General features: G+C 41.8%; 7 protein-coding genes across 9 annotated transcripts; 3 read left to right on the plus strand and 4 right to left on the minus strand.

Annotated features, from left to right (window-relative positions):
* Positions 1-1,967: 1,967 nt before the first annotated feature.
* LOC6627811 (uncharacterized) lies at positions 1,968-2,345 on the plus strand. The gene has a single exon (XM_032438425.2). The coding sequence runs from the start codon at positions 1,998-2,000 to the stop codon at positions 2,193-2,195; it is 198 nt and encodes a 65-aa protein (XP_032294316.1). The 5' UTR covers positions 1,968-1,997; the 3' UTR covers positions 2,196-2,345.
* A 1,237-nt stretch (positions 2,346-3,582) lies between these two features.
* Positions 3,583-13,879, minus strand: AstC (Allatostatin C). Of its 2 annotated transcripts, none has more exons than XM_002051736.4 (4): positions 13,654-13,879; positions 4,180-4,303; positions 3,972-4,108; positions 3,583-3,903 (listed from the first exon to the last, which is right to left on the minus strand). In XM_002051736.4, exons 2-4 carry the CDS (start codon positions 4,276-4,278, stop codon positions 3,777-3,779), a joined length of 363 nt encoding a protein of 120 aa, XP_002051772.1. In that variant the 5' UTR covers positions 4,279-4,303; positions 13,654-13,879; the 3' UTR covers positions 3,583-3,776. The 2 variants fall into 2 exon arrangements, with proteins under 2 accessions (XP_002051772.1, XP_015028258.1); XM_015172772.3 differs by having other exon boundaries at positions 3,621-3,897; positions 13,654-13,854.
* Positions 5,668-7,013, plus strand: LOC6627809 (putative gustatory receptor 59b). Its single transcript, XM_002051735.3, has 2 exons — positions 5,668-6,779; positions 6,835-7,013. The coding sequence occupies exons 1-2, from the start codon at positions 5,763-5,765 to the stop codon at positions 6,985-6,987; spliced, it is 1,170 nt and encodes a 389-aa protein (XP_002051771.2). The 5' UTR covers positions 5,668-5,762; the 3' UTR covers positions 6,988-7,013.
* Positions 7,242-8,479, minus strand: LOC116651650 (putative gustatory receptor 59b). Its single transcript, XM_032438449.1, has 2 exons — positions 7,481-8,479; positions 7,242-7,424 (listed from the first exon to the last, which is right to left on the minus strand). Exons 1-2 carry the CDS (start codon positions 8,477-8,479, stop codon positions 7,242-7,244), a joined length of 1,182 nt encoding a protein of 393 aa, XP_032294340.1.
* A 1,901-nt stretch (positions 13,880-15,780) lies between the features above and the next one.
* On the minus strand, positions 15,781-18,087 carry AstCC (Allatostatin double C). 2 transcript variants are annotated; one of them, XM_070209186.1, is made up of 4 exons: positions 17,641-18,087; positions 16,527-16,707; positions 16,352-16,470; positions 15,781-16,254 (listed from the first exon to the last, which is right to left on the minus strand). In XM_070209186.1, the coding sequence occupies exons 1-4, from the start codon at positions 17,974-17,976 to the stop codon at positions 16,042-16,044; spliced, it is 849 nt and encodes a 282-aa protein (XP_070065287.1). In that variant the 5' UTR covers positions 17,977-18,087; the 3' UTR covers positions 15,781-16,041. The 2 variants fall into 2 exon arrangements, with proteins under 2 accessions (XP_070065287.1, XP_032294269.1); XM_032438378.2 differs by having other exon boundaries at positions 15,781-16,275.
* Positions 18,088-19,762: 1,675 nt separating this feature from the next.
* LOC6627806 (uncharacterized) lies at positions 19,763-23,957 on the plus strand. The gene is made up of 2 exons (XM_002051732.4): positions 19,763-20,118; positions 21,671-23,957. The coding sequence occupies exons 1-2, from the start codon at positions 20,063-20,065 to the stop codon at positions 23,727-23,729; spliced, it is 2,115 nt and encodes a 704-aa protein (XP_002051768.1). The 5' UTR covers positions 19,763-20,062; the 3' UTR covers positions 23,730-23,957.
* Positions 23,958-24,123: 166 nt separating this feature from the next.
* On the minus strand, positions 24,124-25,627 carry LOC6627805 (uncharacterized). Its single transcript, XM_002051731.4, has 2 exons — positions 24,470-25,627; positions 24,124-24,410 (listed from the first exon to the last, which is right to left on the minus strand). Exons 1-2 carry the CDS (start codon positions 25,508-25,510, stop codon positions 24,291-24,293), a joined length of 1,161 nt encoding a protein of 386 aa, XP_002051767.1. The 5' UTR covers positions 25,511-25,627; the 3' UTR covers positions 24,124-24,290.
* Positions 25,628-25,746: the final 119 nt, after the last annotated feature.

The raw sequence follows: 25,746 nt of genomic DNA on the forward strand, positions 1-25,746 counted from the left end.
CATAAATCGACAATAATAAATAACAAAGCAAATATAATCGATTATTATCTATCATGTGCTTTAAATTTTGATCGAACTGTCAAAAATCGATAACAGCTCATGCAATTAATATTAATAATATGCCTTAAATTCTCTTTAAATAAATAAATAAATCGATAGCAGTTTTCACAAATAAGTATAAGTAAAATAACGCGTTGGGTCGATAAACGATTCAGGCAAAATCGATAACAGCTATCGATAACAGGTCTCGATAACATTTACAATTACCGCTGTTGTTGTTTTCTTGTAAAGCAAAAAGTCTTCTATGATAAAACAATTCTATATTATACATAACTATATATACATGTCTATGCCTTTGTTCTCACTCCAAAGTGTGGAAAATTGGTGAAATTGGCAAAGCGAAACCTTTCTTTTTTTCAACTTATAGGCAAAATGTGCTCCATTTGAGCTTATTTAATTAGCAAATCTATAGTCCACAAGTGCTTAGCTATACCTGAGCATATTTGGGGCTGAACTGTGCATAGTTTGGTTAAGTTAGTAAAACTAACTAACTTCTATAGGCCGAGACAATACTTTCAAGTGCACAACAAACTTTCCACCACCGGGCAATGCGATCAGCAATCAGCTGCAGCCGAATGCCAGCGCCAGTGCCCACATGAATTCAGAGCATTTTTCTAACTTCCTTTTGGCCAATAGAACGCGAAAGCAGCGCATAAAGTGGTTAAGGCAGCTGCTGAGAGGGCAGGAGAGGGAAGAGGGGTGTGGAGATGTTGCTGGCGAGGAGCTGGCATCGAACGGTGGCGACCCAAAGCAATGCGCGCAAAAATGGGCGCAAGATCAGCCAAGTCAGAGGCAGGCCACATGCAACGGGCGGTGGCTGCCACAGACGCTGCGGTTGCATAGTTGACCAGATCAGAGCCAAGAGGCCAGGCCAACCAGCCAGGCAGGCAGGCAGGCAGGCAGCCAGCCAGCCAGGTAACTTGTAGATACAGATATGCGCGTCGTGTTTGCCAAGTCGACTGCGCAGTCGCAGATACACTTTAGGGGCCATGACATGACTCGCATACGAATTATTATAAACGATCTGGCGCAAAAACTAACAAGCGATGCGCGGTACAACCCCCCCAACCCCTGCCTTCCCCTAGCGTGCTCCCTTTCCCAACTCGCTGAGGTGACCAGGCAAACGAGCGCGCGTCGCTTTGGAGCCCGGCTAAAAGTTATGGTGGCCAATTGCAAAGTTAATGGAGTTTGGCTACTCCAGCAGCGACGAGGTGTGCAGCGGATGCGGCTACCGGAGCTGAGCTCAACTGAACTGAACCTGCGACTTGGAAGCTGGCTGGAGCTGGTCGCTGGTCGCTGGCCAAGATTGAACTTAATTTTGCGCAAATGCAATTTATAGAAAATTGTTGCCACTTGTTTTTACGTTGATGGCACTTGAGTCGAGAGCAAATGCAGCAGGCGAACGGGGAGGGGGGAGACGGAGGGTGGCTGGGCCAGATAATAAATGCAGGTAGCTCTCTGCCTGCAGCGCAGTCCATTATTTAAATTTTTGCAAAATTAACAATTAAAATGTCTAATGGTAAAATGCGTTGTGGCATCATAAAAATCCAGACAGGGTCGAGTCGCGGTTTCTTGGAACTGTGCAACGTCTGCTCCTGCTGCTGCTGCTGCTGCTGATGAGCTGCAGTTGCTCCCTGCTTGCCCGGCTGAGCATCATCAGAAGCAACTGATGATAGTGGCAATTATTAGACATAGTCGAGTGCGCAGGAAATGGAAATTGGCCAATGGATTAGCGTATTTTATAGACATGATACGCTGCCGAAAAGTCCAGAGCTCATAAACTGTGCACACATTTTTTGCAAACAAAGCGCATCTAATCCCGGCTCATTGAGCTACCTGCTCCTTAAGCCACCTCCGTACCCGGCTCAGGCTATAAAAGCCGGCACTCCTATATGCAGGTTAGGCAGTCCATTCCGTGAGGCATCGCATTTGGCAACATGCTCGTCGTACGGTATCTAATTGCGTTCGTGTTCTCCATCTTTATGATGGCCACCTCGTTGCGCATCGCGGAGCGTTTGAGCCGTAATGGCGACTACAAGATCTCAACACCTGATCGCCTGGTGCTGCAAATGCAGCGACGCGGCGACAAAGTAAAGTTGCGCCAACAGTTGCAGCGACGACGCCTGGGCTGGTGAGAGCCAAAGACCAGAAGTTGCCTTCCCAAAACCCGAGCAGAGATCTACAGTGGAAAGCCCAGCTTAGCTATAACTATAAATTGTTCCGAACTAAAGAAAACTCTAGGAGCATATTTGGAGCCCTCTTTGAGCTCTGTTAAAGACGACGCCCGAGCAGGGATCCCCAGCGATAAACTCAGCTTAACTATAAGTATTATATTACTTAGTAGTATAATATAAATCATATTATTGCATAGTCAATATAGGCTTTAAGCTAAGCAGAATACTCTTGGAGGACTTGGGATCTTCACACTTAAACTCAGCCTAACTATAAGTCGTAGCCTTATAAGATCAATATAGTCTCTAAACTAATCGAACTCTTGCAGAATGCAAGCAATACGGTATTTGAAATTCCATTCGAGGAGATCTAAAGACGACGCCCGAGCAGGGATTCACTGTGAACTACTTTTGATATTTAGATATTAGTTATGCATATTACTTTTAAATAAACTCTGAGTTTTCACTAACTGCTTTACTAATTAAAAGTATATAAAGTCCGAACAGGGATCAGTCGGGTATCATATTCAGCAAGGGCTCAACTGTTGGAGAAGTGTCTGGAAACTCACCCCAAATCCAAGTCCAGAATATGGGAGTCCAGGATTTTATGGCCGGGGTTTTAGGTTGATCACTTCTCAAGCACTTCATAAAGATTAGTTAAATCGAGAATATTCCAAAACTCAAGATTGAAAGAAAGTGCAACGAATCATTGCATATTCAAAATTCCTTATCAATAAATGCTGTAAGCTCTACAAATCAAAGTTCAAGCAAGGATTCACTGTGAGCTATGTTCAAAAATAAACATCAGAAAAAACGGACCTCAATACATTCAAAACTCAACTCGAAGACTGTGTTCCATTTCCAACTCTGATCGAACTTGCCCAGCAAATTTTGAAGTTGGCAAAATTGTGGAATAAGCTTACAAAAAATGCATTTAAATTGTGCATTTCTTTTAAATATATATTTATATAACTTTATTAATAGTTTAATGTGTTAATATTTTACATAGATAGTTATATAAGTGTGTGACTCTATTCATTTATCCTTTCGGCTTCAATATATGGTATATATATTTATTATACAAAAGCTTGAAACACTTAATTTACAAAAGGAAATTTCAACGTTACATAAATATTGTTAATACACGTTTGTTAATTTATGCACATATACATATATATATTATTTTTTTTTTTAGTATATATTGTATATTATTTTACCACACCATATGCAAGCAAAGGTTTCTTTAAAGGATCGCAATAAAAACGAAAACCATGTGCAAAAACATAAACCTCATTTGTGTGCAAAGTTGATTAATATAAGTATTAAATAGTATATATTTATGTTGTTGTTGCTGTTTAAGAATTTTGAATAGACATTTATATAGAAGCTTGAGTCTTAACTTTAGTTAATCGCACTAAATATTGGCATTGGAATTAGGCTAGTAATATTTCATGTTTGAAATGTTAATTTCTCAAAAGGGCTGTTATTTATTTTTCTGTTTAAGTTAGTTGGTTTGTGCTGTTTGTGATGGTTCTCCACAAAAACTTACTTCCTGAAGCACGAGATGGGATTGAAGTAGCACTGTCTGTATCTCACCTGGCGCTTGCTCTCGGGCGAGCGATACAGCTCGTTCATGTTGCCGTAGGTGGGAGTGCGTAGATATGCGCTGTAACTGGTTTGTGTTCCCGAAGGATATTCAATATAATACAGCATTATAATAGCCGGCTACGTTAGACTTACGTGGGCCTGTACTGTGCGAACAGCATCTGCAGGCGATCCATGGGTATATTGGGATATATGGCCTGGGCGGGCATCTCGTAGCCGGCGTAGGCGGCGCGCACATCCTCAACATCCGGTGTGTCCAGTGCATCCGTATCCTGCAATTTATATATAAAGATATATATCTTTTAGTTTCGACTCGAGATTTGAGTGCCGCTTGGATACTTACAGCGCCCGCCTCGGCTGTGGAGGGGCGCGCCTCGTTCAGGGCAAAGAACATGGTCAGCAACAGGCCGTAGCACAGGAGAATTTGCACAAACTTCATCATTTTGTTCGTTTTCTTGAGCTAAAACCTGTAAGCGAAATCATTTTTTTTAAATATTAACTATCAAACTACTTTGCGCTTAATTTAATTTATTTATTAAGTTTAAATCAAAAATAAGAATATGTAGACTTCTTTTTAGAAAAGTTTTAAAATACATCTATTAATTATTTAATCGAAAAAAAATATTTAATATAATTACTTATTAACAATGAACTCTGGTTTCAACGCCCTTTCCATTTATTAAATATTTTAATAATAATATTTAAATTAATAATAAATAATAATGTTAACTGATGTATTCAGTTTGTATATTTATTGGGCAATCCAGAGCTAGATGTAATTTTAGTTTATGCATAAAAACGATTCCCTACAATAGCACAGTCCGTCGGGATAATAGCTCATGACAAGGCAACTGAAGTGGACACGGAAACTGAACACTTGCTGGCACAAACGTGACCCGCATGCTTGTGTAAGCGCGGGGAGGAGGGGCGGCAATGGGGCATAAGTGCATTTCCGCAATTAAAACCGGATATGAACTCGAATGCCCAGCACAGTAGAGACCCTTGCCACCTGCCGCCGGGCAACGTGCAACGTGCAACGTGCAACAAAATGGTCGCCAGACGAAAATGTTGTTGCCAACTTTAATTGAATTTGCTTTGAACGTGATTCAAGATGCGTTTCGCAAAGGCCTTGAAATGGTTTTCAGTTTGGCCAATTTGTTCTATTTTAGCTTGGGCCTTACCCCTTTGTGTTCGTTTACGCATTCGACTTGATTTGATTTATGATCAACAGCTGTGCAACATGTGCGACAATTGATTAAATTGATTGAACCTTTGTTGCGGCAACAATTAATGCCACGCATCGAAGCACTTACTTTGGGGCTTAAAGAAAAACAATTTTAAATTGCATTTAAACTAATTGGATATAAATAAAAGTTCATTAATAAATTTCTATGCCGAGCAGTTTTAACTACCCGCTAAATGAGAGCACGTTTTATCTAGGGTATTTGCCCAGACTTTGTCTGGCAACAATTGTTAATAGGCCTTATTCAAATATTCTGCCGCGGACAGGTCGAGTTTGATAAAAATCAGTAAATATTTAGTTTTATACTCTGTTAGCCAGTGAAAGAGGGGTATATTTGTTTTGAATTGGCGTGTACACTACAAGTTGAGCATATTAATTGCTTTATTTATATATATAGAAAAAAGTTGACCTGAATAGGAGAATATACATTTTAGATGTGAACATCCACTCAGCTCCTGATCGGGAATATATTTATGCTATATTTATTTATTAAACCATTTTAATGTATATTAATTATGTTGTTCCTTCCGATAATCCCAAATCCTTGATACCCTTTTAAACGGTTCAGAGTACACGGATAATATGCTATTTGATTAATCCCCTGGCAAGCTACCACATTATGTATTAACAACTATTGATTGGCCATCAACTTGGCCCTATAAATAGTTTTGGCCACATAGTTTATGGCATTTGGTGTTCGAATGTTGGCCAGGCCTCGTCAGGTGCGACGTTGGCTCTACGAGCTGTACGCCTTTTATGCGATATTCATCGGAGTCACGAGCTATCGCTATGACTTTGAGCTGCGGCAAGGCAGGAGCACGAGATGGACTCGGTTTGTGGCCACTTTGGCCAATCTGATAGTAGTGGCCGTCACGCTTGTGGATTTGCTTGGCGTCTGGTTCGTAATCCTCGACGTGAACGTTGTTACGGAGCAAACGATGCGTCTGGATGCGACCGTGAACGACATGATTTGCCTGGTGCGCGTGCTGCAGCGTCTGCCGCAGGATCGGGCCTGCAATCAGATTGTGCTGGAGTTGCGACGCTTGCGGCGCATTCATCAATATCATGCGACTGGACAGGATTCGCAGTTGGAGCATTGGCTGGAACACATTTATCTGGCCAAGAATTGCATTATGTGGGCGGTGGCCAGCTTCCTTCTGGCCTTCATGCTGCTCGTCTACCAGTTTATGGGCGTGCCGCCAACTAATGTGTACTTGGATCGGCTGCTGCTCATCCTAAATGTTCTGGCCATGGATGGTCAGGATGTGGCCATGCATATGCATTTCCTGCTCAGCTGGCACATCTGCCGGCTATACGTGCGTCTCAACAGACGCCTCGGTCAGCTGCTCCGCGGCGATTCCCCCCCTGTGGACACACTGGAGCTGCTTCAACTGCGCTGGCAGCACGCACGGCTGTCTGACCTCATGCAGCGGCTCACTTCCGCCTACAAGTTGACCATGTTGAGCAATCGCCTCTGCCTGGTCGTCACGGCCGCCGCCCTCGGCTACTATATAAGCATATTTCGAGCCCAACCAATTATCTATCAAATAGTTGGCTTCGGCTTTTTCGCCCTGCTTGCCCTGGATAGTTACATACTTGATCTGATCACCGACTGGACGGTGCATTGCCATCGCGAGAGCTCCTGGCTGCTCCGCCAACATCAGCAGCTACCCTGTGCTGAAGGGCAGCTCTCCAGAGCGGTAACTACCCGTGCTGTTGGCATACACTCTAGTATTTACACTTCTTTTCTTTCAGTGTGATTTGTTTACCCTGCAAATAGCCTGTTTTCCGCTGCAGCTCAAACCCTGCGGCCTCTTAGAGTGCGGCAGGGCGACTTGGCTGAGCAACGTGGCCTGCATTATCGTCTGGATGGTTGTTCTATTACAATATCGCATCGTATCCGAATAAAAATTGCAAGAAATCGAATAAATTGTGGGACATACAACAAATATCTGCGAGTTTTTCTTTGAGAGTAGCATAAGAAATCAAAGGGAAGCATTTGCCTTAAAATATTGGAACTGGATAAACTTTAATAAATCCCATTTCTAGTTATATAAGGTATTGCTAGCCTTTGCTAAAGAATCGCTCGGCAACAACAATGTCTATAAAATAATTGAAGACCTTCTTAATGATTCGTTGATATTTCAATATCTTAACCTTTATTAGATTTTCCCGCACCTGCTTAATGTTTTGCTATCGAATGCTATGCGATATTGCAAAAGCACAACCATCCAGGCGATAATGCAGGCCACGTTGCTCAGCCAAGTCGCCCTGCCGCACTCTAAGAGGCCGCAGGGTTTAATCTTAAGTGGAAAACAGGCAACTTGCAGCGCAAAAATGTCACACTGAAAAAAAATATAGAGTCAATATTATAGACTGTGTAAGCAGTTCCATTAGCTACCGCTCTGGAGAGCTGTCTGTCAGCGCGGGGTAGCTGCTGATGTTGGCGGAGCAGCCAGGAGCTCTCCCGGTGGCAATGCACCGTCCAGTCGGTGATCAGATCAAGTATGTAACTATCCAGGGCAAGCAGGGCGAAAAGGCCGAAGCCAACTATTTGATAGATAATTGGTTGGGCTCGAAATATGCTTATATAGTAGCCGAGGGCGGCGGCCGTGACGACCAGGCAAAGGCGATTGCTCAACATGGTTAACTTGTAGGCGGAAGTGAGCCGCTGCATCAGCGCCGACAGCTGTGCGTGCTGCCAGCGCAGGTGATGCAGTTCCAGTGTGTCCACAGGGGGGGAATTGCCGCGGAGCAGCTGACCGAGGCGTCTATTGAGACGCACGTATAGCCGGCAGATGCGCCAGTTGAGCAGGAAATGCATATGCATGGCCACATCCTGACCATCCATGGCCAGAACATTTAGGATGAGCAGCAGCCGCTCCAAGTACACATTAGTTGGCGGCACGCCCATAAACTGGTAGACGAGCAGCATGAAGGCCAGAAGGAAGCTGGCCACCGCCCACATAACGAAATTCTTGGCCAGATAAATGTGTTCCAGCCAATGCTCCAACTGCGAATCCTGTCCAGTCGCATGATATTGATGAATGCGCCGCAAGCGTCGCAACTCCAGCACAATCTGATTGCAGGCCCGATCCTGCGGCAGACGCTGCAGCACGCGCACCAGGCAAATCATGTCGTTCACGGTCGCATCCAGACGCATCGTTTGCTCCGTAACAACGTTCACGTCGAGGATTACGAACCAGACGCCAAGCAAATCCACAAGTGTGACGGCCACTACTATCAGATTGGCCAAAGTGGCCACAATCCGAGTCCATCTCGTGCTCCTGCCTTGCCGCAGCTCAAAGTCATAGCGATAGCTCGTGACTCCGATGAATATCGCATAAAAGGCGTACAGCTCGTAGAGCCAACGTCGCACCTGACGAGGCCTGGCCAACATTCGAACACCAAATGCCATAAACTATGTGGCCAAAACTATTTATAGGGCCAAGTTAAAGGCCAGCCAATAGTTGGGAATATATGATGGATTGTACTGCGATGCGCCAGACCAGCGGATTAATCAATATCCATATAATTTGTCCCTAATTAGTAGTTACATGTTATCAGATAGCTGACATGTTAAGTTATTAAATAGGAATTTTATAAGCATTCGGAGTGGAGCTCACATAGTATTTATAATGAATGTTCTAGTCTGGGCGACACCCTGAAAACTCACACAAACAGGTTCTCGGAAACTCGGTTACTTACAGTGCGATCCTAAAGAAATTTTCAGAGTCCAAATATGACCAATAAATATTTGTATATACAAGAAAGCAAGGCTTTAGCTTCGAGAATGAAAACTGTTTTCAAATCTTAAGCAAATGGAGGAAATGAAAATGGACTAACGAAAAAATATGCTAAGCCTTAGACTTTAGACCTAAGAGTAGAATAAGTTGCATTGTGAATAATCATAAAAATTTGATCAAAGTTGTTTCCATAATGAAATAAAAATAAAAAAAAAAAAACAAACAAGGTAATAAAAAGTAAGAAAAGTATGTTTTGCTTAGAAATATTTTAGGATTAAACTGCCTTGAGCTTATGAAAGAGTATTCAACAATTTAATTGAAGAGCTTATGAAAGCAAACCAATTTAGATAACCAGCTAATCTGCATAACTAATTGCAAATTATGCAAGTCAATCAAGTACGCAGAGTCAAATTCTCAGAAGGGGCAAACAACATTTATTATGCAAGCGACAGCGCGTGCATTAAAATACATGATGCAAGCAATTTCGTTGAGTAAGTTGATCAAAGGACATTCTCGGACAGGATAACGGGCAGAGGACACTAATTACACTCGAGACGAATCGAAACGAATCGCAACATAAATCAAAAACATGACCAGCACTCGCCCAGGTAAATCAAAGTCAGCCAGGACATAACCAAAGGTAAACACATTCACGCTTGTGTAGATACCAAATTTTGCGGTCTCTCTGATTTAAGTGCTCCTTCGACGCGCCCACATGTCACCCATCAGCCGGCTAATTACGGCCGCCCTAATGACATCACGGGGCGTGGCCAGGTAGAAAGACACCAAAAATGCGGCATGAATATGTGAGCAGCAGCTCATAAGCCCAGTGTCTAGCCTCAGGTGCGGCTCCTGCTCATGCAACAAGTATGCGGCACAGCGTGCGTAGGGGAGAGGGGGTCGGAGTCGGGGTACAGAATCTGCCACAGTCTCAAATAAACAAATTCGAAACCGAAACTCAATGAGGCAAGTCGTAAATGTTAATGACTTCGTGCCACACAATCCAAGCACCTAGCTGCAGTTCACAAAATGTTGCGCCAGCCGCCTCCTGTGGCAGCTGCCACAGCTAAGCAGCAAAATTATCTCTTCGTTTTCGTTTTCATTTTCATTTTAATTTTTTACTTTATGGCCTCTGCATTTTGTACGCCGCCATTTTGCGGCTGCATGTTGCTGTGGCAAGGATGCGCCGGGATTTGTTTGTTTTATGTGAATACTCAAATTGCAGCATTTTGCCTGGTCGCAAAAAAAAAAAAGCTCTAAAGAATGTTGGATAATTGAGGGAACAACTTTAAGAGCAGCAGAAAATAAAAATCTTTATCTAGAATTGAACTTAGCTAAAGATTAAAATTAAAATCATAGTTGGATAACAATTTATAGCTAAAAGATCATTTTTTTGTTATTATTTTTGATTTTCTTAAATATTTGTTAATTCTTAGAATATTCCCAGACTCACAAGATATTTTTTTTATGATTTTCTATATCAAAGAATTCAATGTGAGAATAATTCCTAAAAATTACATTAGCAAGCCTTAAACCATAATCTGGCATATTTATCAGTATTATTTTTTTAAATATAAAAATTTTCTAAATTTAATTATTTTTTACTCTTCCCATAAGAGCCAAACGCGCTCCGAAGCCAATGTATATTGTATTTTCTATGATATTCTTAAATAATGCAGATATTTCCCAAAGAATTGCCTCTCAGTTTTTTATGTTAGCGAAATATTTAAAAAAAAGTAGAACTTTCAATTTTATATATATGCATATAAACTGAAAACCTATTCAGATTTCGCATGAACTCTAACAATTGCGTTTAATAGAAATGTTTTAACTATTTACCTAGACCCTATCTATGGGTCTAGCTTTTCAAGCTTTTAAGCCTGCCATAAAATGCCAGCCCAAAGCCGGGCACAAATGTTTGACATGCAAGGCAACCGGAGCTCTCCGCTAATACCAGAGGCATAGATAATTATAATGCCATATATTGGTATTGTATCTGTAAATGGGACACAGGCCAGCAACAAGTCGTAAAATGTTTGTTAGATAGAACTCCAACTAGACTGGCAATAAATATAGCTAATAACATGCCGAGGGCAATGTGGTGTAAGGGGGGGAGTTGTGGGGCATTGGCAAACAGCATACGGTAGTCAGCGAAAACTGGGAGATCAAATGGAATAATACAGCAACAAGAAGAGTCGAGCGAGTAGAGGGCGGCGGAGGAGAGAGAGTGCGGCAAGGGGTAGCCAACATAATCAGGACACTTTTATTGCGGCTGATAAATAAAGCGGCCAATGTTAATTGGAAATTTAATATAGGCGTACAGAGAGAGAGAGGGAGAGAGAGTGTGAGAGAGAGAGAGAGAGAGAGAGAAAGGAAGAGAGTGTGTGGGCGGAACTGCAATCTTTGATAAATTGCAATTTTGCATAACTCGTTCGCACTCCGCTTTTCTATCTCTCGCTTTGTCTCACTCGCTCCCCCTCTCTCTCTCTCTTTCTCGCTCTCTCTCGCTCACACTAGCTACTGCGGATTAGCCAGAGATTACGCATAGCTCTTTGACAACGGCTGGGAAACCCAGCAAGCGGCCTAGTTTTCCATGTTCTGTTCTTACAGTTTTTCGCAGCTTTGCCGCCGCTTTAAAATTGGCCAAATATTTTCCATGTTGATTTCGGGCCGTTTTCTTTGGGCATTTTGTGATTTATTTGGTCATGCGATACGTTATTTTGTTGACAAATGAAAATTATGAGAACGCTTTCTCGTCGCGCCTCGTGACATGTTTCAACTCACTCCAATTTTTGGATTTGCTTGTAATTTTGGCGCTGTAAATGAATATTTTCTTGCTGCTGCTCGGCCGTAGCCTACTTTTTGGGGCGCTTGCTGTGGACGTCCATTTGATACTTTTACCTCAACTCAAGGGCTATCGAATGTCTGTGCTAGTTGCGGCTTTTGCGGCTTTTGCTCTTAAATCCTTTGATAGCGCCGATATTAAATGCGACATCAAAGACAAAAACGAGCCAAATGCAGCACTCAATTTAAATGTGGTTTATCGAAAGATTTGTGCGAATTGACTTTGAGAGCATTTGGGGTTAACAAGAATTTCTCATGAAAACTCAAACGTTCGACTAGATTAAATATCAAGCAATATATTTCAATTTCTTAACAAGCAAAAGACCAAATTGTGATTATTTTCTGTTCCACTCCAAACACTCTTTGTTTATTTTATGCATTTACTTCATTTGCAAATATGACTTAAAAAAAGAGAAATTACGCCTTCAACTTTGCAAACATGACTTCAGGAAATAATTTAACTCATTTCCATTTGAATATGTTTATATACCTAAATTTCTTTTAAGCAAAATGAAAACATTTATAAATAAAATAAGGAATATTTCTTTAAAATATTTTCCTATTTTTGTAATAATAACCTATTATTTATTAAAATGTTTTATATTCTATATAAGGACTGCTCACATTTGTATAATATATCTTTATATATTAACAACTCTGGTTGCAATGCTTGTCAATACTTTCTAATCAATTTGGGCTTTCATCTAATTTTGAGTGCCCTTAGGGCTTTGCTGCCCCGCCTAGCCAATATTGTGGCTGGCAGAAAGTAATAAATATTAAATGCAATTTGATTGCCGTTTTGTTTTCAAATCAAAACAAACATGCCAAACATGCCAAACATGCTGCATGGAAAACTGGAAAAACTATGCAGCATTCGGCGAATATTGAGTTTTCCTGCGGCATTTGCATTTGTCGCAAATGATGCGAACTTTGCTGTTACACAGCTTCCCAAATGATTCGCATAATGTTCCATGTCAAAGGCCCACGCAACAGGCAGCTATTGTCGGGTTAGGCTTTTGCTCCGACTGTCGTCAGGGGGCTTTGAGTAAACCCAAAAGTACATGTTTTTTTTTGTGTTCCATTTTGAAGCATGAATTTCAATTTGGGCAAAAGGTGAAGCGTTCGTTGCCAAAGCAGATGATTAATTGGCCGCATTTGTCAACCTGTGCGAAAAGCAGTTATGAAAAACACATTTCCCAGGCACATTAATGTCCAAATGTCAATCTATTTGACGGGCCATTTCTTGGAAAATTCGTCAGATTCATTATTGAATAATAAATGAAGCGAAATCAGCTAAGCGCTTGGCTTAAGGTAATATTTTTAAATCAGTTTTGTTGAATTAATAATTGAACATTTTAAAACTCAAATAAAGCTGTAAAATATTAATAATTGTAAGAAATGAAATAAATAAAATTACAAGAAATCAGAGCATAGAAAATGTGCAACATAAAATGACAAAAATTTCGAGCACAATAAATAAAAGAAATAAAATAAAAATATATTTTATAAAATAAATAAAATGACTGACTCGAAAGTAAAACTAATTTTCTGTTCTCGAAAAAAAACATTTCAAAAATGCAACACAATTAATTATTTAAAGTTGAAATTATATTTCAATTACATAATTTTTAAAAATCAAAATTAAATAAAGGTAAAAATTTTCAATTATAAACGATCTTCCAAGTTCTAGAAACATTAAGCCATAAGTATATCAAATATTCCCAATGTCAGAGAAATTTCACGAAAAATGTATTAACTTCACTTACTATTTAAATATTTTTAAATTTTCGATATACGTTGCTTCGCTCTTATAAGATTTCAACTATTTGAATGTATTTTCTCTCAACGAAAACCTTCAACAAATATATCACACTTTATGCCTGATCAATAAATCAATTAGTGCCCGAATCGAGCGCTTCACACGATTAAAACCAAACCAAACATTAAATGAAATTGGGCAAATACAATAAATACGAAAACTTACCCAGAGGAGTACGAGGATAATGTTCTAGCTAAACAAATTGAGACGGCGGCGAAATTTGAGCGCGAAAACGATTTTTTTTGGAACGGAATTGTCTAATTTATGGAACTGCAAACAGAAATGAAATGCAATATTGTTGAGGAAACTGCGCTGGAAGATCCGTTTCGGGTTCGATGCTGTCGCCGCCTGTTGACTGTGAACTCGATGTGAACGCCAAGAAGTGAAATTGTTAACTCGATGTTGGCCATAGACGACGCTCGGCTTTATATACAAAATAGCAAACGAAGGCGGCGGCAGCGACGGCAGCGGAGACGGCGACAGCGACAGCGACGCCAGCAGCAGGAAGCAGGAACGGTGTTAGGCTAGGCGCAGAAGTGTGGCCCATTGGTATGGTAAAGGTGGGGTCAGCGGCAGCGGCAGCGGCAGGGGCAGGGGCAGGAGCTAAAGTTGGCTTAGGCGTGTGACTACATGATGTTGCCGCCCAGCTGCAACAATTGTTGTTGTTGTTGTTGTTGTTGTTGTTGTTGTTGTCGTGTATCGTTGCCAACGCTGCGTATGAGCAACGTGCCAGATTATTCACCACACGCGCGCACAGCTTGATAACCATGCGTGTGTGGTGAGTATAAGAAACTCACCTGTTGATTGGCAAAACTTGTTGCATACTTGTCGGCGCTGCCTTCGGTGACGTCATGCGGCCAGCACTTTGATTTACGAGCAGCCGCTCTACGTGTGTGCCTGCCGATAAGCAAAACGAACTCGATTATTATTTTATTTCTGTTTTCTGTTTTTTGTTTTCTCTTGTTTTTTTTTTCGCAGCACTTTTTCATCAATTAAGCAAAAAGACGCCGCTCTTTAATGCACATCAATTTGGAATGCAACATCATTAATTTGGCCAATAAAACTTGACACTCGCTTGCCAACAGCCAATTAAACTTGCCCGTTGTGTCAACTACGTGAGTTGCATGCACAAAAAATAAAATTAAAAAAAAAATACCGATCGGGACTGCATTTTGTATTCCTTTACTGGCTGGCCATAATGATATGCATTGGCTCCTGCACAAAGCCAAATAGTTGGCCAGGCAATTTGCCTTGGCTTGAAGAGCGTACGTCATTTGCATCAATTGCCAAGCAACAAATATTTAGTTAGCAAAAAAATATAATAGAAAATTCTTAGAGTTTAAATATAGATAGAAAGAGTTTTCTTTGTGCTTGAGCTTTAATATTGAAAAAAAATCAGGAGAAGAAATATATTCCAAGATAAGCGAGAAAATAAAATAATAATATAATAGACAATTATGAAATATAAAATACAAAATACAAAATATAAAAAAGTATATAAAAATTAAAATTGAAATAAAAAAATTATCTCAATATATGGCGGAACTCGGGCTATGAATAAAATAAAATGAATCTTGACTAACATGTTTTGAAAAATAAAATCTGAAAATTATCAAGAAAACTCGGCATTCGACATACAAGAACTAATGAAAAATCTTGTATGCATAGCAATGTTTATTGTCTTAGAATCAATTCGGGAAAATCTCAAGAAAAATGATAAAATGTCTTGAATAGAATATTACATCACCTGAGTTTTGACAAGGTCAACAAATTGATTTAAAATCTTGGAAGGGCATTTACTATCCTATGTGCACATTGAACTCAGAGACTATTTCAGCTAAAGCGAAAAAATTTGGTATGCCATCTCTTCTGAATGAGAAAAAAAAGTACAAATGCAAATTGAAAGCATAGCAACTGTATATGTGTGTGTGTGTGTGTGTGCTATATAACTAAGTGCTACTTCCGTTTGGGCCAATCTCAACTAAGTACAACAAAGAGTATTATGGTTTTGCACCCAGAGTTGGACGCACCGATAAGGCCACAAATATGAAGCGTTGCACGTGTAAAATAAAGCTCAATGGATGGGTGGATTATGGCTGTGTGTGTGTGAGTACGTGTGTGTGTGTTAACTTTTATGAGCATGCCAATCAATATTAGTGCGAATTAGTGTACGCCTGTTGCAGGCCGCACGGCAACAAATCCGCCAGCTACTGTGGATTATGCAAATGATTTATATATATATATATCTATAGAGAGACTTCTTTTATTAATGAAGCAGCAGCAGCTCAGGTTGACTTCTAGTTTATTTATTACGCACACTTGCAGCGATAGGTTGTATACGATTCAGATAAATTATGTATATATATAATAATAATAATTACAAAAATTTGAGTTTACAATTCATGTTTACAGATGATTTCAGTTAATCACGCGAACAACTTTCATGGCCAGCCAAAAATGACCCAATCGAAATGCAATTGTTGTTGGTGTCGAGCCGAGCCCGTTGCTAATTGTATTGAATTGGGTAGATGGTTGTTGTTGTTGTTGGCTGGTTTAAAAACAGCTGACGGCATTGAAATAGCAGCGCCAATACATGCGGCCACCTCCGTTGGCAACGTGATGATGGATGCGCCTGGCGCCGGGACCCGGGCCAGCTCCAGCTGCTGCAGCCGCTGACGCTTTGCCGCCGTTTGTTGCATGTGCCGCTGCGTTGCCAGCTGCTGCTGTTGCTAATGATGCTGCAGGGCCAATGCCGCCGGCTCTTCTCTGAAAGCTCTTTGCCATTAACTGAAATTTTCTTACACCATTTTCCATGCTAATTGATATCTTTAATTGCATATTTTGGTTTCAATATCCAACTTACTGTTTCGCCAGTCGCGCGATTTATTTGATTTATATCTTTGAAATCATAATCCAGCATCACGCCAGGATCATCATCGCTATACATGTGAAAGCTATGGCTGCTCATCGGCATTTGGGCACCTGTTTTGTCCACAAAATCATAGCTCAAAGAATATCTCAAGTATAGCTCTGCTTACCTTCCTCCGTCGCCTGCAGCGGTTCCAGCGCATTCTTGTACTCGTTGGGCTTCAGTTGCATCATATTCTTGTTGGCATAGAAATCACCAATGCGATGACCGTCCCGCTCGTTCTCCAGCGCATGATGCAGCGCAACCATCAGCCGATCCAGCAATAAGGCAGCCCGCTTGGGCACAACCATCTGTGGGAGTTATATTAACTCATATTAAGACTGCAATTTTTATTGAGAATCAATCTGTAGAGAACTTTATCGAAGGACATCGTGAGGTTTGTTGAACTCTCCCATGTCTAGATATGCGAAAGAAATAATACTCCAATCGAATTTAGGCAGTTCCCTTAACAAATATCTGATCTTATACAAAATAAAAGCTCTCCACAATATTTATTTTCAGATAAGTTGGACAATGAAGCAGGCAAAGAGACGCACCTTCAAGATTGTGTTATTGTGTAAACGAAAATTGAAACTTTTTGCAAATAAGATTCAATTATTTGACCAAAGCGTCGTAAAGTGAGCCTAATGAAAATATGCGAACAACATGCTTAAGGATAATCAAACTAAGTTGAAAAAGAAAAAATTCCATTCAATAGGTGCACAAAACAATAATGATAATTTTAATATATTTAAAACGACGTCAAAACCCAGCTTAGACAACTCTTGAATAGTTTTCGGCAATTTCAGCTGGCATACCTTGCGTATGCGCAATTTCATTTACATCGCGTATACGCAATTTACTCAACGCCCACAGTACAAATTTGTAGACTTGACATTTTTGTAAAAGTATTTTTCTTGTTGTTGCTGTTTTTGTACACAATCTCAAACAATGTGACGTCAGCTGCGAGAACAGAATTTGGTGTAGGCGAAATAGGGGTAGGGGCAGGGGCAGGGGCAGGAGCAGAAGCAGGGTAGGGCTAGGTCCCTTTGCAATATCAAAGCAAGCAATTCACCTGCAGGGCAAGCAATCAAATGCAAGAAAATATACAATTACAAATTTTGTGTGTAAAACGAGACGCATTTTGGGCTTGACCAAGGCCCACGCAGTGTTTCAATCGCTGTGTGAGGGCATTTTAGGGGCAGGACAGGTAAGGGAAGGTACCGCTGGGAAGCATCACTCACCGGGTACTCATCATAGCTCATGTCAGCCGCATCGTTGGGCGCACTGAAAATCTCTTCCGGCTGGCTAACGGTCGTCGCAGCGATAGCTCGCTTCTCCATGGAGGTGGGCAGCAGCTGCTCATCGATATCCATGTCCTTGCGCCTGTGGACAGCGGCGCCCATCAATTGCCGGCACATGTGCAGCTCAAAGTTCTGCAGCAGCACGAGCAGCACAATCAGCAGGCCGGGCAAATAGTTAGCCCGACACCTGCTGCTCCTGTTGCCCCCGCTGCTCCTCTCCAGCAGCAGGCGGCGTTGGCGTCGCTGCTTTTGGCTCTCCAAGCGCCGCAGCAGCATGTTTCTTTGGTGCTGTTGAGGGACGAATTGAATGCTGGGAGTAACTAGACTAATTGCTGGCACTTCTGAGATTTTTGGCTGGATGCACTTTTCCGCTGGCCGTGCACACTTTGAAATTTCAACTGAAACGTTCGCTTTATGCGCTGCCCGCTTTTATAGACGATTTTTGTTGCGACTTTATTTTTTTTTCTTTTTTACACATATTACACATATTTTCTTCTTTTTTTACAATAATGAAACATTACAAACGCTTGTTAATCGTCTGCGAGGGCAACTCAAGTGGACGCCGCGTGGGCGGGCGCTTCATCAGTGGCATCAGGGGCATCAGGGGCAACAGGGGCGGGGCAACAGTGAAATGCTCTTTTCAGGCTGTGATTTACGTTGGCTACGCTTTAGCTTCTTGTTGTTGTTGTAATTATTGAACATAAAAATGCCATGTTTGACCTGCAGCAGTGTGTTATTAACACACACACACACACACACACACACACAAGGACACACACACCCACATGTTGCAGGCAATTGATCCTGCGTGCTTTCATCTTTGGCTAATGAGCAAAAGTGCGCAACGCTGCTGGATGTCCTTTATGCCAAGGCTAAGTTGAAGGATTTGCATGTCTGCGGAACTGCACAAAGCCGTCCATTCATGAATTGGACCAGGCCCAAAACAACCCACGCTTGCCACAAAAATAACCCTTTGCTTGCGGTCCACTTAAATCGTAGCCAATTCTGAGGCGCAACCAAATGCTTTGCCCGATCTCTAAGTGCGTCCGTATATCATTTCTAGAACATTTAGACCTGCACAGCGGGCGGCTGTCGGCCAGTTCCATTTGGCCATAAAACATTTGATGCGTTCCTTGACCCCGCTAAAGCCATTCGTTTGCCCACACTTAACTTTATTAATTAAATCACAACATGCAAATCATAATTAAAAGCCCAAACAAGCCCCACACCCTTCACAATAAAAACGAGCAACAAGTGTTACTTTTTAGCATGCGACTCCGTTTCGATCTATTAATGTTAGCATATACAACATACGTAGGCACCCTGGGGTGTCCTTTTTTTAATACCCTGCACAAAAATGAACGATTCGAGTATTAGTTTATTTGGCATTTTTTCGTCTCGTAAGGAATTATTAACTATAATCTGCATTTATTCTCGTTTTAATTTAATTCATAATTTTGTATTGAATTATCAATCCTTTTGAATAATTTTCTTCTCAACAATGATATTTTTTCCTTGATACGAAGCATTGGATATCTCGAATATTCGTTTGGCTCAAAATACAAAAGTTAATTTATGTTTAAAAACAACAACAAATTGGCCACGCCCATTCGAGCGTGTGTCTCTTTTAGTCGCCTTCTACGACAAGCGGGGACATGCTGTGGAGGTATTCTGTTGCCCGCCAACCACACGGGAAACTTAAACTTTTAAGTAATAAAAATAATATTAAACTAAATAAATATCAAAAAGAAGTTTTTACTATGCCTAAGAAAAATAGCTTAAGTGCCATGCAAATCAACAAATTACGCTACACTTTATTGCTAATTATTCTTTGTACATGCACTATTTCTTGCAGTGTAAACACTTTTACAGCATCCCTGGCAGCTGTCAAAATGGCGGTCCTGCGCAGTATCCAACACTGCTGTCAGCCCAGCAAACTGTCAAAACAACAGCGAGCGAGAGCGCATTGGAGAGTGTGGGAGAGAGAGAGAGAGAGAGAGCGATTGCTGTGGCGTCTAGAGGGCGGCCTGGTAGCACACAGCATCCAGTGTTTGGTGGGCTGGCAGCCGAGACGCCAGCAGCTGCTCCAGGTAAACGATTTCCGATAAAAATTGAAGACTCGTGTTGTCAGCTCTCGCTGCTGGACAGGCGGGGGGGGTGTGGTGGCTAACCAGGCGCAGTTGTGTGGAAAATGTTGTATTGAATGTGCACAAAAGCGTTGGCCATAAAATGTGGCACACAAACAATTAGCGTTAAATCAAAACAAATAAACAGGACGAAAGGCACAACAAAATGTCAAGGACTTAAACCAATTGCGGCAGCTGTGTGAGTGTCAGGATTTGTTTCAATTAAAGGTGCTAAAATGCGTGCCTACTATACCACAAAGGATAACCGAAAATACGGCGATATGAGCTATGAGTAAGTATGTGTGAGTGTGTGCGTGTGTAGATATAGATGTGTGTGTGTGTGCAGTCGCTTGTTTGCTTAAAGGACCAATTCGTATGCCATTTGCACGTCGAGCTTCCTCTGTTTGTTTATCCAGGCCAAAATGCAATTTGAAGCATCAATTGAGAAAAAACTGAAATACACACAAATCTCTGCCAGACGGGATTTCTTCTTAAGCCCATAAAGCTGGCGAACGGATAAAAGAGAAGCAATAATTGTCCTTACGAGCTTCCCACTCAAACAAACCGACTTTGTAGTCGGCCTTAATAAACGTTGCATACTTTTGAGCTGATTAATAACAAAGAAAGAAGCGTTGAGAGAATGCTTTGAGGCTGTAAAAACGTAACGCTTCTCGCAATTAATTTGAATTTTACCAATGTACTGTTACCCTTCGCTTTGTATATCGCTTCTCACTTTGCCAAGAAGTCCTACCTTCTAGAGAGAGAAGCGTCGCGAGGGCAGAGCAAAAGTCCTATCTAATAGCTTCACACTGTTATTGCCTTTGACTTATCTACCCTGATGCATATTCAAAGTGAAGGAAGAAGCGTTTAGCGAAGCTCCAGTAGTCAAAGCCTTACTTGACGCTTCTCTCTTTGAGCACACTCTGTCGGCCGTTTTTAATTTGTTCGAGAGAATATCGCTATTATCTTATATACAAGTTTTATTTTATTTCTATTAGCTCTTCCTACCACATAGGCACACTCGCCACTGTTTACAGCATTTCCTCATTTGCTTCTTTCTTCGCTTCTCGCTCTAAATTCAGCCATAAATTTGCAATGCATGCGCTTGAGCTTGTTGCTGGTTGCACATGCACAAGTCAGTTAGACTCTATTTCTCACACTTTTATTACAAAAGTAAGCAAATAAATAATAAAAAATAAAAAAAAATAAAAAAACATTGACAACGTCACGTCCTTGTGCCCATAAAAAGGACGCCAAAGACTTGTCCGTGCCTGCCGCACTAAGAGATGCTCAAGAGTGTGAGGACTGTGTGTGTGTGTGTGTGTGTATTTGTGTGTGTGTCTGTGTATGTTGTTGCTGCTGTCCTTTATGTTTTTTTTGTAGTTTTAATTAATGATAGTCAGCAAAAAATATTACAAGCTATAGGCAGCTGCTTGAGACACAACTTCCCAAGACAATGAACTCTGCCTGGCCGGCATTTAAGAGCTGTGCAAGGGTAGACAGAATCTAGCTTTGGCTAAACACAATTTAACAAATTTTCTTTACAATTGTTTTTTTACAATTAAAATATTTAAAGCATGTCTAAGAATTTAGGTTTTGGTTTATTTCTCTCTCAACCGTCAAAACTAAGTAGGTGCAGATTAAAAATGAAATAAAAAAATAATTTTTATAAAATTTTTTGTAATTTTATATGTTTCCTTCTAAGCTTTCATTTCAATAATTACTTTCTTTGGCAGCTTTAGAAGCTTTCGAATAAGAACATTCGCAAAAAGCATGCTTTGATAAAAAATGTTTGAAAATATCAAAAAAAAAAAAAAAAATTAATACGATCTATATAATTACAGAAGCAAATATCTGCTGGATCCGAAGTATATGACAAAACGTGATCTACAGCATTATTATCGATACTATAACATGACCAAGAATCGTGGCCAATTCAAGAAGATTGTGATTATCATATTCTGCGTGTGCGTCTTCTCCTATCTGTTTGTGGACTACAATCTGAGGACGCAGCTGCTGCGACTGCGCGATCGCTTTGATTTTATATCGCGCATCGATTACGAGCACAATGTGAGCCAGGCATACTTTATAGACACGCCCGGCTGCCGTATGCCCTACTTCGAGGTGTTCGACGAGAACATAGCCCAGTTCATGTTCAATCCGACGTCATTCAAATGCCGCAAGCCCTTGACGCGCACAAGCGATGTGATTGCCGGCCAGCTGCTGCTCAACATGGACGCCAAGGAGCAGCTGAAATATTATAAGATCAAGGATCTGGCCAAGATCAGCTGCAGCTATAGGGAGGTGCGACGGCGGACGGACAACAAGAACGAGCTGCTGTCGCCGGTGCCCATCAAGCTGGCCCCAACGATGCAACTGCCAAAGGATTTGGAATTTATGTGCATGGAATGCCAGAATCTGGCGGGTTCCATTATCTACAAAGATTGTCACTTCTTTGTGGTGGACAAGCCGGAGAAGAAACGAAAGAAATTATTCAAGCGCATCAGCCTTGATAATTCAACTGCACAGGAGCCCCAAGATCGCCTCTCTGTGATGGTGCTGGGCATTGATAGCGTCTCGCACCTGAACTTCCATCGGCAAATGCGCCGCACGGCGGCCTATATACAGCAGAAGCTCTCGCATGTGGAATTCTGGGGCTACAACAAGGTGGGCGACAATACGTTCCCCAACTTGGTGCCGCTGCTGAGCGGCCTGGACGATCAGGAGCTGAATATATCGTGTGTGGCGCCATTGGCGCGTCCCAGCTATGATGGCTGCCGATTCCTCTGGAAGCGCTACAAGCAGGCCGGCTACAAGACGATCTTTGCCGAGGATGTTGGCCTGCTCGGCCTGTTCAATTTTGGACGCAGCGGCTTTCGCGAACCGCCAACGGATTACTATTTGCGTCCCATGCTGCTGGAAATGGAGGAGCAGATAGCCACCAACAAGGACACCAATATACAGCTGTGCATGGGCGGCCGGCGCACAGCGGATGTAATGTTCGAGTATATGCGGAAGTTTGTGCCGCGAATGCGCCGTGATCTTTTCTTCTCGTTCTTCTGGTCGGTGGCGCTCACCCATGACTATTTCAATGCGCCGCGCATGCTGGATTCGCAGCTGGCATTGAACCTCCAACAGCTGCACGAGTCGGGCGTGCTGAATCGGACACTAGTGTTGCTTATGTCAGATCATGGCCTGCGCTGGGGCTCTTTTCGCAGAACCTATCAGGGCATGATGGAGGAGCGCCAGCCGCTGCTCATAGCACTGTATCCCGCCTGGCTAAAGCAGCGCTATCCGCTGGCCATAGCCAATCTGGAGCTGAATGCCAAGCGCTTGATCACACCCTTCGATTTGCATGCCACGTTGCTGCAGTTGCTCGACATGCGCAATCTGCAGGCGGATCAGCTGCAACAGAATGTCGCCGAGCTCCGGGACATCGATAGCACGCTGCCGCGTGGCATAAGCCTGTTCCTGCCGGTGCCGGCGGAACGCAACTGCGACCAGGCGAGCATTGCGCCCCACTGGTGCACCTGCCATCAGCGCAAGGAGATGCCCACCAACAATGAGCGCGTCCAGCGTGCCGCACGCTACTTGGTGCGTTTGATCAATGATCGTCTATCGGCCCATACGCAGTGCCGCACGCTCTATTTGAACTCCATACTGCAGGCGTTCATCGCGGCGCCACACCAGAAGATTGTCAAGGATATTAACAACGACTATTCGGTGGACATAACGTTGCGCTTCCAGACCAAGCCCGGTCTGGCTGTCTTCGAGTCGACGGTGCGCATGACCGGATATGTGAGCACCCTAACGGGGACCATCAGTCGGATCAATCTGTATGGCAGCCAGAGCTACTGCATCAAGGATTCGTCTTTGAAGATGTTCTGCTATTGTCACAGATAAGCGTTAAACCCTATTTAAAGACTTTTATGCCCCATACGTAGCCTTAGATCTATTATGCTTAAGTTAAGCCAAACTATTTCTATGAAATATTTAGCGCAGACTTTGTATAAAGTTATTCAATTGAATCTTAACTACCAAAGAAGCTCGCAAGTCTTCTGGCTAGTTGCGAGAGTTCAAACGTTTGTATTAATTTAGTGACAATAAAAATAGCTCCATACACAAATACAATATATAGACGCCTTCCTTGGGGGTTCAATATGAGAACATAAATTCCATAAGTACTTTCAATTTTTCCGTTTATCAACTGAAAGTTACTGTCTTGACTAACTGGCCTGCTTATTCTATTTTTATTTTTTAACAAACAATATCATATTTACAATCAAATCATAAAATATTATGGAATATAAACAGTCGCTTGATAATTTAATTTTACATGTTCTTTTTTACCTATGCTATATTATTCCTTCTTTTTTTTGTTTTGTCAAAAAACAGCGGCTGATCTATATAAAATTTAACAAGTATTTCTATAATAAAACAATACATTTAAAAAACTTTCTAGCTTCAACTATTTGATGGCACCAAAGGCACAAGCTCTATTTTTACATAGCCATTATCAACATAGTCCACACTTAATTGCTCAAAGGAAAGTATTAAATTGGAGTGTACGAAATGTTGACGAATCTGAAAGATGCAGTTTCTCATTAAAAGAAAATAATCTGGAATAAGGCATATATACACACCAGATGCTCGTTGTCGCCGGTGTTGTGACAGTTTAATGTCAGCGGTGCAGGGCGCTTGCTAAGCGCATCCTCCATGGGACGCCTGCTAAAGTCAAAGAATTCGGAATATAGCTGCATGCCCGATATATTTAATACTCTCAACGAGCTGCAGCCGGCTAGGGTTTGCCAGAGCTCAGTCTCTGTGCGCCAAAATTGAAAATTGATCAGATTCAATTGCTCCAAAATTGGCAGTGCAGAGATTAGAGATTGCAATTGAGACACTTTAAAGCCATCATCTTCGATGAGCGTCAACTGTCGCAAGTTCTTGACCTTTTGGAGTGTTGCCAGCGCACAATCCCAGATGATGTCGTGGAAGACGAGCTCATGTATGTCCAGAGCACGCTGCTGTATAATTTTACCAAGAATATCATTACTTTTGTCTCCAGGATGGAAGCAGAGCGTTCGAAGCTTGGGCAAACATAGTATGCTGTCAGTGGAAATATTATTTATAAAATCACAATCAATTGTTAGCTGTTCCAGTTTCGGAAACTTGCACATCGATACGCTTTCATCAATTGGCCAGCTTTCGCTTAAGTCCAGTTGCCGCAGCTGCGTCCATTTGGCAATTATTCTGCCCTTAAACGGCCCAAACGGTTTGACAGAGTTTAATTCTGGAAAAAGCACTACTAAGAGCTCCAATGCTTGCTCAGCTCTGGCCAATTCGTCGTACTCATCCAGCGTATAGGCCAGCACTCGCGTTCTCGGAAACCTGTGCCCCACCCAAAGCTTCAATTGCTTCAGCGTTATATATTGCAGGTCCAGCTGCTGAACGCTTGGACTGATGGCGCACAGGAATGCCTCAAGGTGTTTCGGATGCTCCCCAAACTCGTCGAGTGTTTCTTTCCTTAGCACATAGCTCAATTTGTGTTGCCAGGCATAGCTCACATTACTGTTCAATCGGGGTGCGATGTCTTCGGTTGCTTCCCACAGCGCCAGTTGGTCCTTGAGCTCCAAATAGTTTACAATGAGCAGTTGGCAATCATCGTTCAGGTTCTCTATCATCTTGGCAGGCTCATAAGCGGCACTTACATTCGAAAAATGTGCATAAATTTGATTTAAAATCTCTTTTATTGATGTTGGCTGGCTAACCGATCTCGCTCGATAACGATAACGATAACGATAGCTTTCGAATTTGATTTGCTTGTGAAATTCAACAGCCGGCATGCATTTTGCCGACAGTGTTGCCCCCAAAGCTATTTATTAGCCAAGTCAATTATTTTAAGCTAGAAATGGAATAT

The sequence above is a fragment of the Drosophila virilis genome, chromosome 4, assembly GCF_030788295.1.
Source record: "Drosophila virilis strain 15010-1051.87 chromosome 4, Dvir_AGI_RSII-ME, whole genome shotgun sequence".
Taxonomy (NCBI): Eukaryota; Metazoa; Arthropoda; class Insecta; order Diptera; family Drosophilidae; genus Drosophila; species Drosophila virilis.

Coding starts and splice junctions, on each gene's coding strand:
- LOC6627811 (XM_032438425.2), top strand. CDS start 1,998: ATGCTCGTCGTACGGTATCTAATTGCGTTCGTGTTCTCCATCTTTATG.
- AstC (XM_002051736.4), bottom strand. CDS start 4,278: ATGATGAAGTTTGTGCAAATTCTCCTGTGCTACGGCCTGTTGCTGACC. Junction 4,109..4,179: donor CCACAGCCGAGGCGGGCGCT/GTAAGTATCCAA, acceptor TATAAATTGCAG/GATACGGATGCACTGGACAC. Junction 3,904..3,971: donor TTCGCACAGTACAGGCCCAC/GTAAGTCTAACG, acceptor AACACAAACCAG/TTACAGCGCATATCTACGCA.
- LOC6627806 (XM_002051732.4), top strand. CDS start 20,063: ATGCGTGCCTACTATACCACAAAGGATAACCGAAAATACGGCGATATG. Junction 20,119..21,670: donor TACGGCGATATGAGCTATGA/GTAAGTATGTGT, acceptor ATATAATTACAG/AAGCAAATATCTGCTGGATC.
- LOC6627809 (XM_002051735.3), top strand. CDS start 5,763: ATGGCATTTGGTGTTCGAATGTTGGCCAGGCCTCGTCAGGTGCGACGT. Junction 6,780..6,834: donor AAGGGCAGCTCTCCAGAGCG/GTAACTACCCGT, acceptor CTTTTCTTTCAG/TGTGATTTGTTTACCCTGCA.
- AstCC (XM_032438378.2), bottom strand. CDS start 17,976: ATGCTGCTGCGGCGCTTGGAGAGCCAAAAGCAGCGACGCCAACGCCGC. Junction 16,708..17,640: donor TGAGCTATGATGAGTACCCG/GTGAGTGATGCT, acceptor TAACTCCCACAG/ATGGTTGTGCCCAAGCGGGC. Junction 16,471..16,526: donor GCTGCAGGCGACGGAGGAAG/GTAAGCAGAGCT, acceptor TGGACAAAACAG/GTGCCCAAATGCCGATGAGC.
- LOC116651650 (XM_032438449.1), bottom strand. CDS start 8,479: ATGTTGGCCAGGCCTCGTCAGGTGCGACGTTGGCTCTACGAGCTGTAC. Junction 7,425..7,480: donor ACAGACAGCTCTCCAGAGCG/GTAGCTAATGGA, acceptor ATTTTTTTTCAG/TGTGACATTTTTGCGCTGCA.
- LOC6627805 (XM_002051731.4), bottom strand. CDS start 25,510: ATGATAGAGAACCTGAACGATGATTGCCAACTGCTCATTGTAAACTAT. Junction 24,411..24,469: donor CCGGCGACAACGAGCATCTG/GTGTGTATATAT, acceptor TGCATCTTTCAG/ATTCGTCAACATTTCGTACA.